At 43.0% G+C, this 20,496-nt stretch overlaps 1 protein-coding gene across 3 annotated transcripts in view; it reads right to left on the bottom strand.

Annotated features, from left to right (window-relative positions):
* LOC117756576 (formin-like) overlaps positions 1-20,496 on the bottom strand; it is a 56,055-nt gene that overhangs the window by 8,091 nt on the left and 27,468 nt on the right. For 2 of the 3 annotated variants that reach the window (XM_034577117.1, XM_034577116.1), the window contains 9 exons: positions 16,471-16,558; positions 13,284-13,345; positions 12,980-13,068; positions 11,970-12,099; positions 11,723-11,869; positions 11,548-11,607; positions 11,326-11,446; positions 5,486-5,578; positions 193-244 (listed from right to left, as the gene is read on the bottom strand). In XM_034577117.1, the coding sequence (XP_034433008.1) occupies positions 193-244; positions 5,486-5,578; positions 11,326-11,446; positions 11,548-11,607; positions 11,723-11,869; positions 11,970-12,099; positions 12,980-13,068; positions 13,284-13,345; positions 16,471-16,558 (842 nt within the window). The remainder of the gene's footprint in view (positions 1-192; positions 245-5,485; positions 5,579-11,325; positions 11,447-11,547; positions 11,608-11,722; positions 11,870-11,969; positions 12,100-12,979; positions 13,069-13,283; positions 13,346-16,470; positions 16,559-20,496) is intronic. The other variant, XR_004612821.1, reaches the window with a different exon arrangement.

The following is a 20,496-nucleotide window of genomic DNA, read 5'->3' as shown; positions in this document are numbered from 1 at the left end:
GTGCTATCAGATACCAGCCCTTGTTATCTATGTGAAACACGCTATGTAATGTTTGTTATCTGTAACACTTGCCCACAGTCTCCAGCTGAAGGATGATCCACAGGAAATATAAATATTTCCCACCCTAACATGATATTTCATTCATTTTTTTGAATCAGTCTGTACTTGTCTTTGGTAAAGTTGGTTTCCTACCTTTTTTGTGCAGAATTGAGCTGGTCCTCTTCGGCGGATTGATCCTTTTGAGCTGTAGGAATAAAAAATGGTAAGATTAACACAGATTATGGGTACTTGGTGACATAGATAACTTTCTGTCGTGTCCGGTGACAGCTATAAATAACTGAGCCCAGGTCTCCAGTGGAGTCCAGAGGGGGGCACTGTGTTTATTAGCCATTGTTAGAGTTGTCAAGTGAAGCAGATGCAGAAGAAGAGGTAGAAGAAGAGGAAGAAGAAGAAGAGAAAGAAGAAGAGGAAGAAGAGGAGGAAGAAGAAGAAGGGCTCTGGGTTGAGATGTCACCCACACAGTGAGCGTGTTATCCAAGTGACAGTTAAGCACATTGTAAAGTTTGACATGCTTCTGTGCGTTGACGCATGAGAGCGTGAGGCTGTGAGGCTGTGACGCCTGGGCTCGGGGCGGGGAGCGGTGGTCTGTTTGCGGCGGTGTGTGTGTGTGTGTGTGTTTGTGTGTGTGTGGACATACATGTGCATGTTCTGAACAGAGAGGCTTGGGAACTGGAGGCTCCTGTGGACTCCTGCCATGTAAAAGTGTCTAAATGCAAGGCAGATGTGTGCGGCGGGCCAGGCCGAGGTGCAAGAATTTATCTAGGGCCAGAGAGAGCCTGTGATCTCAGATTTATTGCATTTTTCCAGATTCATCCTTTTTACAATGATGGGGGACCTTTCCTACTTGAAGATTTAAGAGCGGGAAGTCTCCAAAAAATTGTTCAAAGGCAGGTTTGGGGGTCTTCTGGGAGAAGGTGAGCTTGAGCCTCCGACCAACCACTCTTTTTACTTTTACTTCTTTCTTTTTTTTCACATGTATGTGGGCAAGGGGGCGTATTTTTACATGTATGAAGTAAACCTAATGAAGTGGGGGGGCATGTCTGGGATTGAGGGAGGTGGGGGGACGAGGAGAGGGGCCGTGACCAATGGTGTTAGACTCAGTGGGGGTCAGGCTGGCGCCTGAGGTACCCCTCTGGTGCGACTGTGCAGAGGTGGCACTGGAGCCGAGAGAGAGAGAGAGAGAGAGAGAGAGAGAGAGAGAGAGAGAGAGAGAGAGAGAGAGAGAGAGAGAGAGAGTGGCCCAGAGTGAGAGGATGTGTGAAGTTTCTTTTCCTCCGTCCTCTGTGTAAACATGAGACCAGTAGTCGCTAACTAGAAAGTTATGAGACGTGCATGCTGAGAGAGACAATAAATTAGGGCTTTAAAACTCTGAGACACTTTTACAAACCACTGCTTTACCTAGCAGCCAGATAACAAAGAGATGGAGAGTAATCTACAGAGGGATGCTGAGGATTTCCATCGAGCATCCCTTTCATTTATCTGTAGCACCTCTATGTAGGACTCGTCTCCACGACTTCACCAAAAACAGGCTCCTTCGGACAGCTGCTGTCTGCCAACTTTACACATGCCATGCAATTCAACCATCTGAAGAAGTGGAATTTCTGTTGTTGGGATGTGACTCACAGACGACAGAAAAGGATGTGATGATACGCATAAGTTTCCTCGGAGAGCCAGTGAAATGAGACTTGCACAAGCCGAGATTAAAAGCAGGAATTTGTTTTCAATTAGTCATGGCCTGTATTCAACGCGAAAAATATGCCCGTCAGAGTCTCCCCAGAGGTTTCAAAGAGCTCCTACTAACAAGGGAAACAAAAATGCGGTTGATTAGACGCTGGAACTACCGCAGACAGATCAGGGAAAGTTTTTTTTTCTTCCTCATTTTATACGAGACCTTATAGTTCTGAATTAGAGAAGCAAATTAGTAGTGGAAATAGAAAGCCACATTCCAAAGAGCCAGCGAGTTAACTGAGTGGAATACGAATATTTGAAAAGACACTGAGACAGAAACAAATGCGAGACAAAGAGCAAATTCCAGAGTGTACGTAGGACTCAGTGTGGAAGAGGAGCAAAGCCATTGACGAGGCCTTACAAGAGGAGGGTTCACTGGATTTCCTAAGTGTCCCCTGTTAGATCACACAGTCAAGTTTAAGAGGCAGAGCGCGGGGCGTTCGGGTTCACCTGCAGGCCTCCCCTCAGCCTGGGTCAGCACTGCTCGGAAACACCACTCACACCGAAAGGTTTGGTCTTTATCCCTTTCTTTTCTCCACAGTTAATTTAAAAAATCTAAAATCATGTGTTAAACACATGTACCCGTGGCCGAGCGTTTACCTGGGTGAGAAATTCACTCATTCACCAATGAGTCAGACTTTTAAGAGCGACGGCCGCGCTTTGATGTGAGCACTGTTGCTGTGTTTTTGCCTTTTGAAGTCACGGAATCATCACGAACAATGATCACACACACGCCGCTCCTCCCTACGCACGGATAACAGCTCGAGGAATCCTGTTTATGAAAGAGAGGTTTACAAGTAACTCTCCACTGGAGAGTTTATGTTCAAGATGTTGCCGTTGCGAAGCGATGCCATTTTGTGCTATTAAAAAGTGTTCAGATATTCTGCAATACTGACGAAAGCTCGAAGAAAAGCTTAGAGAAGCAGGAAACTTGAACAATGTCATGGCACATTTCCTTTTCATGGGTAAATGACCACAGCACAGGAATTATGTACCACAAAACTGTGCTACAACCTCCTCCTATCATCATCAGACTGTTTTATATATAAAATACTGTATCCTTTCACCACTCCGCCCCTTTAATGGAGGCTACTTGTTGCATGATAAGGGAACTTGACTTGAAAACCCACGCTGTGTAAAAACATCAGTTTTTCACCCCAGAAAAAGACAGAAAGATTTGTTTCAGGATGTGTTTTTTTGTCTCGCTACAATCTACAATTTACTTTATTTTCATTACTTTTATAAAATGTCACAAAATAGTGGAAACGCCCATCAGAGACAAAGATCTTCAAACTGTATTTTTTTGGATCGATCGATCGGTCTAAAACTTAACAATACTGAATTTAAAGACGGATTGAGACGATGTAGAATGAATTGCATTTTTGTTAAAGCCCATTTATTGTTTGAGCACAAATATCTTTCACGAGCCATTATAAAACTAACTCTGGATGATGAGAAGACCTCACTTTTCCTTATTGCTAAATACAAAATAAAATTTGTCCCACTGGCACTTTTTTGGGTCTTCGTTCTGGGGGGGTATTTCTTTTTTAATTCTACTTGCTTTGAGCACAACAAATAAAAGTCCATTTGCTTCCACTTTATTAAGGCCGCAAACAATTAAAATCTGAACAAATATGATCAAAACTATTTGGATGTTTATATATCGCTAGAGGAGAATGTTTTTCTTTTTTGGCAACTGACCTTTTAACATTTAAGAGATTTCAATTTACAAACACCAACGTGTTTTAGTCCACACTCTGCAGATTATATGATCAGTCATATTCTCTTAATGTTGAATTTTCAGTGAAACCCAAACACAGCAGGAGCAATAGGGACGACGCTGCAGAGACTCAGTCCAAAAGCAACATTTTCAGAGACAAATCAACCGCAGGCCATAGACGAGTAACTGAGACAAACTCAGGTCATCAAACACCCGTCCAGATGCAGCAACACATTGGTTTACATTCAACATGTGCACTGGTGATGCTGCGATTTAAAACAGACAGTGATCCACTTGTGTGGATCGGAGACGTGTGCACGGCAGCTGGAGGATACAGAATAGAGAAAAAAACATGACGTGTGCCTGCGGGTCATGCTCGTTCGCCTCCGCCTCTTTTTGGTGACATTTTTACTGTATATTTATTCACAAACTAGATCTAATGATGTGACATTGGCAAAAGTGGACGTCTTAATGGCATCTGCTGGAACAAAAAGGAGGGTTTGTGTATAATAAAAACTGAGGTGAAACAAGCGTATGGGAGTCTAAAGCACAGCACGGCTCATCACTTGAATAATAAGTGAGCTATAACTCGTGGAAATGTGTACACAGTCACCTTCAGGGAGGAATCTACCATTGTGTTTCTTGGAATTCTCATCACATGAAGATGCAGTTTCTTTCCAGTAAGAAGGAATACATTAGGATATATTTTAAAATGATGTTGTGAGTGAAATGCCAGCTACTACAACTGCAGTATAGATTAGAAAGGAAGAAAGCAGGACATGGCTTGTGTCTGGGTCAGAAAGGGGACAAACGGTGAGTGTGTGTCGGGGGAAGCTGTGCTCCAGTCCCGGTGGTCCCCAGGCCTGGTCCACTGAGGCCGGGCAGTCTTTACAAGGCCGCAGCCAGAGATGTCCTGCCAGCTTTATGGCAGCTGAGAGTACGTGAGAGCCGTGTTAGAGGCAATGTGATCCCTTCTACGGGCCTGTAGACTGCTGTCCTCATGCTGTCTTACAGCGCACTGAGACGCCCTCTCTCAGCAAGAACACAAACACACACACACATGCACTAAGAGACGGATAGACAGATCCTGTGCCACCCAGCTGACTGCCTGACATGGCACAAAAAACCATAATTATACCTTCCTCTTTTTAAAGAGTGTCTGGGTGAAAACAGAGCTTTTCTAGATCTGTAAGCTCAGTTTCATGACGTTCCCCTCGGCTGTCCGACTCAATGTTTCATCTTTGAAGTCAGTGAGAATTCTCTTAACAACTTTACATGAATCAGAGCAGCTTAAAAGAAAGACTGACGGCACACATCTATCATATGACTTGAGCCCGTGTCACTGTCTTTGATTCAAAGGGAGTGGGAGAAGATTAATCAACTCATCCCTTATCTTGATTGACACAAGTTGAATTGTCTCAGTTGGGGGGAGAAGTAGAAAGTATTTTGTGACAATCAGTGGAAGATGAGCTACTTTACAGATGTTAAAACTTCTTGCGGGCAACTTAACACACTGTTTTGTAATCTCTGTGCTGGCTCCACCAAGGAGGTTATGTTTTCACCCCCTGTCCCTTGGTTTATTTGTTTGTTTGTTAGATTGTCAGCAGGATTATGCAAAAACTGCAGAACGAATTGCCATGAAACTTGGTGGAAGGATAGGACGTTGCAAACGTTAACCCTAACCCTCATTACATTTTGGTGTGGATCTGGATAAAGGATCCAGGAGGTTTTTTTTCATATTACAGGGGCAGATATTTATTAGTGTAAGCAATTTGCAGCAGCTTGATTGAATTTAATATAATATATATTATAAAATCATACATATTTTAATTGTGCATCTTTATGTAAAACACACTGCTGATTGTAGAACATGGACTAAATCTGCAAAGTGCAGAATGATATAGCCAGTACATCATATGTGGACTAATGTTTCACTAATGACCATGGAAAAAAAGGAGGAATCTCGGCTTCTCTCACCTGCAGAGATAAATCCCTCCATCTTCTGCTGGAAGGGCTGCAGGGTTTCCTCTGATGAGTTATCACACACCTTCTGCACAGCTTTCTCACAGGCTGCAGGAGAGAACAGAGCAGAGAGCGGAACCACATGATTAATGACTTAACAAGCACAGAAAAAAAAAAGGGAAGGGACGATTTAAAGTTGTGGGAGCAAATTAACCAAAAATTGCAAAATGTAAAGGTCATTCAAGGATATATTTCAAAACTGAGAAAATGTATTAATAATGTGATGTCAAGTTTCATCAAGATGTGGTGAAGAATACGACGAGAGCATGTGAAACAGGCCTGGGTTGTCTTTTATGCAAGAAATGATCATTATAGCTAAATAATATATAAATTCATCTATGTTATTCCCAAAACATATTTTATTTGGTGAAGAAATAGAAGAAAATATTAGTTCTACTGAAGTGGAAACAGAGTGCGCTTTCAATTGTTTTTTCAAACAAGAAGTTGTTTTATTTATTTATTATTTTACTTAGTTAGTTAGACTTCAGTCAGTCCAGAGTTTATCCACAGTGGACAATAAAGTTGTGTAGTATTGTATCCTTTGTTGTGTGTACATGTGAGCGCAGCAGATGTGTTTGCTGTTTGTGGATGGGTTTTTCTTCGACGTGCCAAATGAATCAACACACTCGAGCTCAGAGGAAACAGACGTGACTGAGCACGTTCCAGCCGAACCTTCCCCGTTTCCTCTCAACTGCAATACCGGGTTACTACACACAGACGGCTGGTGAAAGGACTTTGGCACATTCTTCCAACCTGTAAGTCATTAATGGCGGCAATAAATACCTTAACTTGCTTATGACTACATAGCTAAATTGTTCCGCAACACAACAAGAGCATTAACAGGTCTGGCCGCTGTCTCACTTCACTGCGTCGCTGCTTTTAGATCTGAGCTTGGCTCTCACATGTTCGCATGTGGAGCCGCTGCACCTGCAGCTCGGTAAACTCGCTCTATGACATCTTTTACATCTTTTATTTATTGGATGTCTTAATAAATCAGACAGGAAACACGAGGCCCGAGCATTAAAAGTGAAGAGTAACCACGTACAGCCTCACCGTCTGGATTCCAGGACGCTCTTTAAACCGAAGGACAGTGAGAGCCAGCAGTTTTCAAAATAAAAAAATTGAAATAAGCAACCATACAAACATGACAACAAAAATATCTTGTTTGGACAAACTACATTTCCTGTTACCAGAAATCCCCCAACTCAAAAGGAACCATTAAAACAGTGTTTAAAAGAGCAAGTCTACAATTTAGAGGCGGCTCTCTTCCAAATGTGGTCCAGACAGCGAAGGCCGCAAGGAGGAAGCCCACAAAAACACAGCAGCTGTAAAGAATAAAAAAACTAAAAGCTCTGGTTTGAAACATTGTCTTGGAGTGATGATACATTTTTTGGAGACGTGCATTCAGAGGCAGAATTCCCCTGCATCAGGCTACACACACAACTGTAGGACTTTGGGACCTTTGCTAGTTTTTTGTTGCCACAGTTGAAGTTAAAAAGTGTGTTAATGGAGTAGTTGAGGTTAAAATACATTTCGAAATATATTAAAGATTAATTTATAAAAATTATGATTATTTATATTTTGTTATTTAATACCTTTAACAGATTTAGTAACATGCTGCATTGGTCTGTGTGCAAATCTCCACCCCTCTGTCTGCTTAGAAGATCTAGGATACTTATTATAATTAATAATACAATTATAACCACATTAACAATAGTTATGACTGAATGTGTATCATATTTCCATCAGTTATAATTCCATTGTGGATATCTACACCTTCATTTTATCTGCTGAGTTGAACAACATTAAAATCTCTAATTGTATAATAACCAGTGTCAATAACAAATCTATTTAGCATTCAATTATTTCAGAATCAGAGTAATTCTGATTTGTTATATATATGTATATATATATATATATATATATATATATATATACATACATAAATAATATAAATAAAGAAAGAAAATAAATATAAATAAAATTCTTAAGAATAAAATCATTACAAATATCAAACCATAAAAAATGTATCCCCTATATTTGTGAACTGGTAAAATTCTGACCAGTGATTTCAGTAATGTAGCGGCAGAGATCAAGTTGGAAACACAAGGCTGTTTGCTGCTGGTGGCACAGTTTCTACCATCAGACACTGTGTCCAGTCATGTAGCCACAGGGGACGGGTTTCCCACCACAGACAGACGGGATAATGATGGGAGACAGAGCTCCGATCTTTAATGGCCTTCCACTGTTACTACACGGGGAAAACAGATGAGATTACAGACGATGGACTCAGCATTTTTACAGCTGGGGAGCTAAAGGGTCAAGACATCATTTTCACTATTGACATTTATTCAAATAACTGAACCAAGATAATTGATTTGTGCGTGGCTGTAAATCACTTGTTAAACCAGCCTCCTGATGGACATTAATTGATTGACTGAAAAGTGTTTTATGGACGACGATAAACCAGCAGAACTAGAAGAAATGTGAGCTTGGATTCGAGCAAAATCGTCCGACAAGAACCACAGGAAGAGGAGGTCCCACTGTGAGGACAAATAGACTATCAGAGCTGATATCCTGAGGCGCTCAAGCATCTACTGTACATCTCTGAGGGGGAACAGCACAAGACGTCATCACTGACGAGCCGATTTTGCACAATATGAGGGGGCGAAGGTGGTGGTGGAGCCAACGGGAAGAATAACAAACAAGAGAGCCAGACATCTAATCCAGGACTTACCCAGTGTGGTTAACTTTGATGTCAATATGTACTTAAGATTTTTACTTAACAATAACAAAAACAATACACAACTGTGTTTGGGGAGCCTGTGGATCACCGCAAGATTTGTATGATGAATGTTCACATCTCATAAATGTGGCTGTGAAGGCCCTTCACCTCCAGTCAGTCAACCTCTGGATCATGATGACGCATAAACACTGACGGAGGAAATGAATGACAACAACTGCAGGGAAGGAGAGACAAAATGGATCACCCTGACACTATGGGGAAAGATGGGATATAGAGGGGCAGATCCAGGCATTTTGTTTTTACGAGTTTTGTTAACGTTAGACTGGACTTTTTTTTGGGGACATTTTCAGTGTATATAATTCATTGATCTTTATAAAAACAAATTGGTGGAGGAATGCGCACGACTGAGTGACATACTAGTTAAAAGAACTTATCTCAACAGCGACTGATCCCAAATCTACGAATGCCTGCACGAAGAAACAGACGGTGAACCTGTTAATCCCTGTTGTAAACAACATTTTCAGGGAGCTTTGGAAAATATTTGCCATTTTATCAGAGGTTAAAACAGTACAGTGTTCCAGCTCCACAGCATATTGCAGTTATTTATACCTGGAAAGTGAAGTCTCTCACTGATCCCCAATTATCTTCGTTCCCAGCAGACCGTCAGACGTCCAGCTCTGCTTTCTACTGGGATGAAGTCTACTGTTACCCCTTGGTGAGGTCAGCCAAGAGTCTGCCTTAGTAGGAAAAGGTAAGACCTCCTCTCCACTTTGTGCTCCTCATAAATCAAACTGTTTACCATCAGACTCTGAAGACTTGATCAGATTTGAATGCAGGGAGCATCGAAATCGCTCTGGTGCTTGAGAGGATGATTAATGCCATGATTAAAATCAAGCTGCCGCATTTATTCAGCATATGAACTCGATAGGAGGAAAATGATGTTTCTGTAAAGATACAGTCAGATTTGATTAAATTGTTTGAATAAATTAGAAAAAAGTTTGAGTCCGACCATTCTTTCGTCATAATTTGCCATTATAGATTTTAAAAAATCCTAAATTTGTCAATATTCTGGCCTTGTTCTGTCAGACGGCCAGTGACGGCACCTCAGCCTGCCGACTTCACACATGGCCCTTTGAGCGTAGCCTCCGTCGTAAAACAGACCTCAGGGTAAAGGCCCTGCCTGAACCTGACATTAAAGGCCATTTAAAATCAGGACACTGTCTGATTTGCCACAGCGATGAATGCCTGACCCGGGCCAGGTCTTCTGTGAAACACTAAACTCCCCTGAGCAGCAAATGAGCTCTGACTGTTTCTTTTTATTTGATCCTATTTCATTCGGTAGCGTCCCTGCCTCTCTGTCAGGTCCAATTACGTGGCTGTTAAAGGGATCTTTATGTAGATACTCACTGGTCTTAAAGTGTTAACCTGTGAATGCAACTTCAGGTAGGATCAGTAACTCCTCGTGTTGAAGTTGTACACAATCTTAAAGAGAATCTTCAGTTTTGGAGGCTGACCGCACCACTATACATGATTTGAGACGTAAACAGAGTCTTTATGGGAGCTGAGAGTCCTACAGTAGGTTTAGGTCCTTGTGGCCTCCCACTCATCCCTCTCAGAGAGCACAGGGAGAGGTCATCACCCTCTCCCCAAACAGGAAGCCCCCTCTGAAGAGGATCATGTTTCTACATAAGCCAGTGAAGGAGAGGGCAGGCGAGCTGCTGGGGACCCGCTCCTGAGCATCACTGGCGACCAGACGCTGCAGACACACATTCAGGAAAACGCAGAAAGGTCCAAACTTCAGTGTCAACACGAGCGATAGAGTACACCAGGATTTGAACGTGAGCGAAACCCATGGATCCACAATGAGAAATTATGTCTGAGGAGGGGGTGAGAGAGGAGAGATGGATTTCTGACTGCTGGCACCGAGTCTCCTGACCTTTGACCCAAGGCTGGAGGGCAAGACGCAGCCAACCACTGCAGTCGCCACCTCTGGATCAGGTGAGAGGCAGACGGCCCGGCGTGCCTCGGTGAAATCAAAGTGTGATTGAGTGTGTGAGCTTCTCAGAATTGTACACAATGTGGATGGAAGTGATCTGTGTTAGAGTTATAATTAAGACCAGTTGCTTTCTTTAGGCTGGTTTATAATAGCCAGGCATAAATATTTATTCCCGGCGGCTAGAGAGGATAAAAATGGTGGGAGTCATAGGTGCAGCTCAGCACATCTACAATCCAACACTCACCCTGTGATGCTAATACCCTAGAGGACTACTGTGCCAGACTGTGCTGCAGCAGAGATCAAATACAAGGGCCCTTATGTTGCATTTATTGTCTTCGGGTCTTCCTTAGGAGAAACCTTAACAAATGAGTGACAGCTTGAGGTAGGTCTGGGTGCTTTTGTAGACTCTTTGTATTTTTCCCCCGGGTCAGAGAGGAGAGGGCTTTAACAGCGATCTAAAAAACGTCGGGGAGAGCCGTGGAGCAAATCTAATTGCTTTCATATGCCGTATTATTGGTTGATTTAAATAACCACAGACACCAGGGGCACTGGGGGGCATCGCCTTTAACCTCCCCATGGCCCTGGCCAAGACTGACTGGCTGGCTCGCTAGGTCACTCCAGTCGATCGGCGCCCCCCCCCGACACTTTGAGCACAGAGCACAAGAAAAGTGTATTTGTCAGCTAGTTGCCACTCTGACGTTCCCCCTGTGAGCTGCCATTTGATTTTTGGGGCTCTTCGCGAAGGAATAAGCACGTGTCTTCGGCTGGAAAGAGGAGAAGTTGTGGCGTTATGATGACTTGGCTGATACAAAGTCTGGAAACGAGGAAAAGCTGCCTCAGGCCAACAGAGGTCTTGAACCCACCCACAACCTGCTCTGCTCAGGGTAATAGGATGTACATTTACATTTAAAGTGCTCTGGTGAAAGATGGAAGTGTATACAATTACACTGACTGATTTACAATGGAAGTACGATGCCCTAAACAAAAAAATGCAATGAGGCATGCAGGTTAAGCTTTCATACACACAGTTAACGTTGGAATAATATGTCCTACCGGTTAGATCTCTCTTCAGCCTCCTGAGGTCCTTGGTGATGTCTTCAAATTTAACCTGAGCAGCCTGGAAGCAATCCTGAGGCTCCGACAGAGGGAACACACTCTTGTCTGTGCCGGCGTTCTGAAAAAAACCCAAAACATAATTATAAAAGTGTAGGAGCGCCGAGAAGCAGAGGTTTTAGGGTGTTTTGAGTTTTAGTCATTTTGTTTGACACGACTTACCTTGTCAAAGTTGCGTAGGTAGTATAAAACCACATAATCCACCAGATTCATACGATTGTCCTGGGGTAGAAATAAATAATGATTAACACACACCTTCTGTCTATTCTGCTTTTATTTACTGGGAAATGATGGTAGTTTGGTAAAATTTGAATCATAAATATATAAGAGGTGTTACTCTGCTCTTGACGTCCTTTAGTTTGGGAAGGATCTCGAGTCCAAAGCCATCAGCCTGACCTCTCGTCCTGTTCCCTCCATTCATATAGTTCCCAAAGGCCAGAACAAGACCTATAATATCCCGCAGACTGTTGTTCGCTAGCAGCTCCTGACACAGAAGCACACACACACACACACTCTTGGGGTTACTAAACCTTCATGTAAGTTAATGACATTTTTCCGTTGGTTTGCTGACATGTTGTTCTTACTTTGCTGACATTGGAGATTTTCTCCACCTTGCGACGGATGGAGGCGATGGTATCGAGGAACCCTGACTGGAAGATGATGCAGTGGGCCCGGCCAGCAAAGTCAGGAATCTGGGAGAGCTCGTAGAGAAACCTGGAAAACAAAAAGGGGAGGAGGAGGAGGAGGCCGGGGTGTGATGTGTCATGACCAAATTAAACAAAACGTCTAACAGGAAGAACTATTTTGGGGCCTTGGCAGGCAGAGCTTCCCAACGCTGGGGCGACTGAGTCAAAGTCTGCGTTCACAGGCAGTGAGAGGCAGCTGATAGTCATGAGCGGTGCTGCTCGGCTGGGTTTGAAAGGTCCACAGGGTCGGGTGGAGGGAAAGCAGCGAGCAGCGCACAGAGACTGATCAAAGGTAGCTCTGTCCTGATGCAGGATGACTTATGTAAACAGTGCCGTGTCGGAGGGGAGCGGAGCGGTAACATCCTGTGTGATTAGACACTGAGTAGGGATGACTCAGGCAGCCGTAGTGACAGCTCTGGTCAAACATGGAAATAGGAAGGCCAGGCTGAGCGGCACCGCTGGGTCCAGGCCTCGTTAACTGGCCCGAACTACTTGACCCTGACAGGAACTACTGAACTACTGAAGCAATGTTCATTAAAGCATATGTCTGCACAGTGGTAGAAGATTTTTTCGAGAAATTGAGGGAATAGCAAATGGTACCTCAACGTGTAAATGTTTGGCTTTTTTTCAAATGTCAAATGTTTCTTTATAGCACGAATATGACCAAAAATCTTGAGTAATTTAGGCCTTGAAGAAATTAATTTTATGCCATGATGTCATCTGTAAAATCTGAGAAACATATGTTTATCAATTTATTCAACTCATTTTTATGGATGCAAGTTCATGCACATCGGCACTTAACAACAACAGCAGTAAACTCAATACCTGAACTCACTGTAATTTCTCTAAAATACAATAAAGATTATACACAAAACAAATGTTGGAGCTGTTGGTGAAAGTGATCTTACTGTTCAGGTTTGTCCAACAGCTTGACTTCATCTTCCTTTGACTTTTCATAATGTTTCATTATCTTCTCCATCTCATCACTGGTGGCCCTCTGTCAAGAGACACACAACATGGTCCACAGTTAAAGTGTGTGGACAGACACAGACAAACATGTTCACACAGTAAAAATCTACGCAAAATGCTCATTAAATTGATTTGCAACAATAATAAGCCACAGACTTTACTTTGAATTAGCCACAACAATAATTTTCATCCCATCGTCATCCTCCTTACGACTCTATGATTTGACTTTTCCTTCACACTTACATTTTCATATAATGCTTCAATGGTCTCCAGATCCACCACAGAGTTGTCCACAGTGAGAACAGCTGGAACAGTAAGGATATTCATTACAAACAGTCAGTCTTAGAACTGGATATAATCTTGGCCAAAGCATGCTGCCTTTAAAGTGCTGCCAGTGCTTGAAGGACAAATTTGTTTTCCTGATGAGGGAAGTAAATATAGGACAATATTCATGCAATTGTGTTGATTATTGCTTAACAGAACGATATATTTGAGGTAAACTGTACCACGACATACTTTATGTTGCAGCAGAATGAAAAAGTAACGACTGAACCCTAAAATAAGAGCAATTTGAGCAAAACCATGTGTCCATTCACATCTACATTGCACCACCTGCGCCAGAAACCACACCACATCATTCAATTACCAAGAATTATACAGCTAATGTAGTACATTAGCTTGAGGTGGTAGAGCTGAAAGTGTAGCCAGGCTGTGGGGGTAGAGATATGTGGGGCAGGCTGAGTCTCAGACCACAGTGGGCCAACACTCACTTCCTTCCCTCCTTTCTCGCTGCGGCTCAAAACATAAGACCTTAAAAATACTTTACAACTGGGACCACATTTAGAATCACCGTAACCGAATGTAAGGATTTTAAAGAGAGGCAGAAAAAGGTAAGCTGAGCGAGAAACAGAAGGAAGTAAAAATAGGAAGTGGAGGAGGTGAGAGTAAATAAATGCTGGCAGAGATCATCTAGGCAAAATAGACTTTTCTCTAGAGGCTGCATGTTTGTTTGACTCAAACAGTAAAATCCGAAGTACCCAGGGAAGGCAAAAAGCAGAGGACGGCAAGAAAAGAAAAAAAGAAAGTGACTCCTGGTCTGTGTCTGAGAGGTGTCACAGGTTTACAGCTTAGTGAGGGAGGAGGGGAGGAGGACGTGATGGGAGGGATGGCTCCAGCGCTCCTGGATCAGCTGACAGTTGCCTGGCTGATGGTGTCCGCCAAGGATTTCATTACCAAGAGCTGACGCAGTGACAATTTACCACCCAGTAAATCTATTCAGTGTCATTACAACTGATTCACAGTATCAAACATCTATACTGTCTTAGTATGGACTTGTGCACGACCCAAGGATGAACACATTACATTTTGGAGCAAAGCCAGATAAACGGGAAGAATTTTTTTTTACTGTTATTTTTTAGCAGGATAAAGCAAAAACTACCAAACTGATTTCCACCACACTTGTTGAAGGGACGGGGCCTGGTAAGAAATAAAGGAGAAAGAAGAATACATTTTGGTGCAGATGAGCACTTTTTAAACTATGTTATACAGCAAATAAATCTCAGAGCTTGTGTTCTGAATTTTTCGGCCTTGTTGGAAATATGCCCTATACTCAGTGTCGTAGTTCATTCTTTTTTTTATGTTGCATCAAATAAGGATAAACTCATAATTGCGTTATTTTATTGTTATTTAGAATTTAGGGTGTTTCAGGTAGAAAAATGTGTATTTATAGGAATATAAAAAATGTGCAGTTTTTGGTATCAGTACTCACAAATGTAAATGGAACAGTTCTAGTGACAACACAGCCCCAGTCCTTTCAGTCTCACTGCTCCCAGCTAACAAGGTAATGCTTTGCATTCTGGTTCCCAGCTGTTCCTGTTGCAGAGAAGCTGTCAATGTGCTCCCAACGTCTGGATCAGAGAGAACGCTGGAGGTCCATTTCCTACATCTTATTAGAGTGGATTATTCAGTCCCTCAGCCATGCAGCCGTCAATCACACACCAAAGGGGGGCCTGCTCCAGTGTGCACAGGAGCACTCTGATCCGAGGGGAGCCGGATATCTCTCCACACCGACAGATCAAAGCCAGACTGCCAACCGCCTCACACCCTCTCCTTCCACTTTTCACTCATCGGCTTTGGTGTGGAAGGGTGTGTGTGGTGTGTGAACATGTGTATGTGTGTTTGTGTGCGTGTGGTGAGGTGGTGTGTGGGGGAGAGCCTCTCTTGCCCTTGAACCATGGTGGCCCTTGAGGTCCCTCAGTGACTCTGGTGGGTGCAGTTGACCCCCTCTCTCCCTTAACCAGAGTGTTGCCTTCTCCCCTCCTCCCCGCTCTCTCTCCCTCCCTAGTAGCTCTAATTACATTACATGTCCCATGTCCTTTTAATTTGGCAACAAAGGGGAGGCAAGCAGGAGAGGCAAGGGACTAGAACCCTTAGAAGTGCTTGTTAAGGTGCTGTCCTTCATTGTCAAATCCAAGTTGTCCATTTCCCATTCACCTCCCATTAAGGCACAAGGAAGCAGCCTCACGCTGGGTGTGATCAGGCCTTTTTAACCAAACCACCTCTACAAACTGACACTCACACACAGAGGGAGGGATTCAAAAGGAAAGGGGGAAAAAAAAGTCTAAACAAAACGGGTGTCGTGGTGCTGTGTGCCGTTTGGCCTGTGTCTGAGGTGGTTTTATGTGGTAGGGCAGTGTCTGCTAACTGCAGAAGGTGGTTTTGTACATGCTTAGATCATTAGTGGGGTGTCAGTCCCATTAGGCTTGTGGAAACCGTCACTGGCTACAATAAACAGATCTGCTGGCCGCATGCTCAGACTAGCAGGCGGCAGGCACTCTCCGCCGCAGTCCCAGGACAGCAGCAATTCCTGGCCCATCTACGCTGTCCCCAACACACGCATTATGTGTTTACATAGACATGCAGCCACTTCGACAGTCACGCACACACGCGCCTGCGTTTCACACGGATCTACCGAGCATGCAATCAATCCACGCAGTTCTTCACGGGAAGAAGATGGTGATCTGATTTTAACCAGTGCCTGAGGGATTTCACGCAGCCTGACAGAAAAAGTGAGAGGCTGCCTTCAACCCGCTCACATTTCAAATCAAGGTGTGTTCTTTCCCACTTTGGTAACAAGAAAAATCTGCCACGTTCTATTAATAAACAATTTTTAAAAAATGTGTCTCTGGCTACAAATTATAAGCTGTCAGCAGGTGGGAACGTCGTCTGAAGGGCACTCCATGCTATCTATTCTCTAAAACTAACTCTGTCTGCTCTTCATCAGGAGTCATTATCAATTTATTGTAAGGTAGGACTGTAAATTCAGTTTTTTGCTGTAAAATCTAAATGGCTCCTTCTAGAGTTCCTTTCATGAAACAGATGAATATTATGACGATACCATAGTGTACACAAGCGTCTAAAAAATGTTCACCTTGCTGAATGTCCTTCATCTCCAGATGCAGGCTCGATAAGAGGATGCCAACTGCTTGTGAACGCTTTCCATCCAACAGCTTGATAATCTGAAAAACAGAAAGCAAATGGATTCAGAGTGTAAAGCAGTAAATGTATCAATAACATTCAAAAACTGCATCTATTCTAGTTTGTAAGATTAAACCTGACCTGAATTACGATATCCTAAAGGAATTTTATACATTTTTCTCGGTTTTAATAAAGTTATTTTAATCATTAATTCTGATCAAATTTCAACTAATATAATTGTTGATTACTTTACAAACCCTCTGCAAAGGGCTTCATATAAATCGCATTGTCATAACTCTTCATACCTTCATTTAACATCTATTCAATTATTCACGAACACTGACGGAAAGCAAACAGTGGAACAGATAAGAAGATCATTTATGAAATGTGAAGCTGGGTAAGAAACAATCACTTAGTCACTTCCCCAGCTGTGGAAGCAGATGATCGATGATGAGCCTGACAGACCGCCTGGAGGGACGGTTACTCTAAGTAGGCTGGGAATCATCTGGTTTGACCCGAGCGACCAGACTAATCAACAATCGTTGTCATAACCCATCATCGTGACGCAAAGGACTGGGAAGCACGCACACGCACGCACACATAGCGGGGACACACTTTTGCCAAATTCCATCAATGAGGGAGCAAAGTCAAACAGAAAAGCACCTCCTCTCGTTTGCCGAAGAACATGTGTGAGATATAATCAAAAAATATCAAGTCGCAGTGAAAGTACAAAGGCAAAAGTGGCACCATAAAAGGACAGTCTAGAAGAGCAAGGCGAGGAGAAGCCGGGCTTTTATAACAAACTATAAATTCACAGGATTTTTATTTCTGCCTACACATGGTCACAATTACTTATGACTGAATTAGCTGTAAAGCCAGAGAGAGTTTTGGCAAGGTAAAGCCCCGCTCTAAAAGTTAATGTGTCAGGCTTCTTCATTAGGTATTATGGCGTTGTCGGCTACTGGGCTGTCCAGTGGGAGCTGGAGAGCAGAAGCCTTAGAAGTGGGTATTGCATTACATCGCGTTAGTGGGTGCCATGCTGCTTCCAGCTCTATTACCTGGATCACTGGGGATCTCCCACTCTGGGGACTTGAGACGGCTGAGCACCAGGCTTTCCCCAACACCTCTAATTAACCATTTTGGACGGGCCACACTAATGGCAGCCCAGGAACCCTTCCCGCTCACTGTGGCTGCAGAACTCGCCAATTAGCCTAAACAGTTAAGTTAATGTGAAAGGACAACTGATGCCGGACGCTTGCTTTCAGCCATGCAAACAGTTTAGGTAAAGGGAGGGAGCGGCGCGATGGATGCTGATGCTGAGACAGGTTGGACATCGATAGCTGATGGCTTTCTCCTGTGGACAGAAAGAGAACTGGAGGACTTCATGTGATACTCTTGAATAACAGGTCAGGAGAAAGAGAAGAAGAACAAGAGACAGCGAGCAGCCTAAGAAAATAAACAGAATGATGGAGGCGGACAGTGGGAGTGTTTTGAGCTGAGACAGGTGGCTGATGTTAAGACGATGTGGGCAGGCCGACGCAGGTTCGGAGTCCAGGGGATAGTTTACACATCCACAGCTGAGGAGCCAGTCCCACTCCTCACTGACTGCCTGGAATCACGCAGATAGATGTTACACTAACAACTGGTCTGAGACTTCCCATCAATATCCACCTACAGCAACCCCAGTCTCACCCGGCGGTGTTAATCTTACACCCACTCGCCCACGTCACAGCCACGGCTTCAAATATGCCTTTAATAAACGCAGTGTGATTGCTCGTAAGTTATTCCCATAAACAGGTTAAAGCTGCTGTTTGTTTCAGGAGATCCGCTGTGTCTCAACATGTTGGATTTATGAAGGTAAAGAAAACTGCAGTTATTGTGTTTACTGATGTGAATTTTTTGCACACGTGCAAGCTCAACAGCCCATTTACCCTGGTGGATTTCTCCATCCCCATCGCCCTCCCTGCTCATCCCTTGATCAAGAATGCACTGACATGTCCATTCTCTGCACCCCCCTCCACCAGCACTCCTATAGGTGCTCTGTCTTCACTGCCTCCTCGAGCCAGTGGAGTGGAGCCACATGCCTGCAATTATACCCCTAGTCCTGTCCGGTCCTTTCTGTTCTGGTCTGCTGAGGCGGGAGAGCTCTCTTCCATGTCCTCTCCTCCGCTTTGATATGCTAATCAGCGGAGGGAGAAGGGCTCCAGAGTAAACAAGAGCTTTGATTTTTTCGCTATGGCACACATGATAAAGATTAACTCGCTCATGTACGTATCGGCTGCATCCCCCGAGTTGAAACTTTTTGGCGCGAGGAGTTGTTGGAAAGCGGGGAGGTGGCTCATATGCATAATGTACACACATTCCTTTCCCTCCCACTCATCTCCTCTCACTGCTCCGGGCCCCTGGGGCTGTGGTGTTAGCATGATCTGGCAACACTTTCTGAGCAAGTGCATAATGACTTGTGAGGATGTGCTGTCATCACACACGTGCACTCCACCGCACATATAAACACACACACACACACATGACAGAAACTTACACATGCCTATGCATACACAAACACACAAAACTGGCAACTGAAACACACTCACACGGATCAAAACACAGATTCAATGGCAAGATGATGACTATAAGAAAATTCTATTCAGACGTGGAGTCTGTGCTGACACAGACAGCAGGGCAGGTGCGATAGCTCAAAGGGCAGCAATCCTCATGCACATAGAGAGTACTTTACTAAATGCAAAGAGTAAAGAACCTACTAGTACTGACAAAGTGATTGATCACGTGCGTGGACCGAAAGAAATACCTAATATTATCCCAAAACATGTTCATAGTAAATTATTTGGAAGAATTCTTATTCAATTCTTGAAAATCTTATATTTTAAGTTCATTACCTCCATCAAGAAGGTGGATTATGTTGTTTGCTTGTATTTTATTCTATTTTATTTTATATAGATATGGAACTTTGTCTCTGCAATATTAGTAATTCATATTAGATGACATTCTATAAAATATTAATAGATAATTCAAATAAACGAACATATTTGATAAGATAATTTATTTTCCTATATAAATGTACAAATAGGGACCGAACTGTTGAAGTTTGGCAGTAAGAATAAAAAAAAGAGAAGCAGAAGAGCATCTGGGAATGTTTCCAACTGGAATAATAAGAAAGGGAATATAGCTGCGCAATGACAAGTGTAGTGAAAAAAGATGAAAAGACACTGCAAACTAAATCAGTGTCAACATCAAAATCAATGTCTTTATTCTTTTGTACTTCAGAGAAATGCAAAGAATGTGGTGTGAGAACATGTGTCTGAAAGTAAAAAAAAAGTATATTCTGAAATACACATAATGGTCCAGATATTCATGACCAGTGCATTACTGAGCAGTCGTTTCAAAATGTGACTCAGCAGTTGGGTTTTTAAGATATAAAACAAAAGTATGATACATAGCTTATATTCTGAAGTTTGCAAGTTGGTTATGGATTACAAATTAAACTATTTTTTAATTTCCAATGAATATGGATCTCTGCTGAGTGTCTTCAGTGACCCTGACACATCCTCTCCATGTTCACCATCACATTCTCCTTCTCTCCAGTTCAGTCTACCTCTGTAATCCATGCCTCCTCAACTCAGTCTCTCTCTTCAAACCCACTCTTATTGCTCCCCACTTTATATAAAGATGGATGACATGTCTCCACTTCAACCCACTATTCAGAGATGGAGCCAAAATGTCCCCAATGCAAATGCAGCCTTCTTGCACCAATGACCTAATTTGGAGTCTGCGCAGTGGCAATTGGGGATGCAACCACGGTATTGAGGTCCAAAACATACGCTTGACCAATCGGGAGTCAGTATCAGCTGTCAATCATGATGCTTTACCCTAATTTTATAGCATCAAAAAATATATTAGAACCAAAAGTTACAGAAAATTAAGAGCTTGAATGAATAAAAAAAAAGTGTGATAAGAACTAACT

This window comes from Hippoglossus hippoglossus, chromosome 22 (assembly GCF_009819705.1).
Source record: "Hippoglossus hippoglossus isolate fHipHip1 chromosome 22, fHipHip1.pri, whole genome shotgun sequence".
In the NCBI taxonomy this organism is placed as follows: Eukaryota; Metazoa; Chordata; class Actinopteri; order Pleuronectiformes; family Pleuronectidae; genus Hippoglossus; species Hippoglossus hippoglossus.
This window is presented reverse-complemented; position numbering and strand designations above follow the sequence as displayed.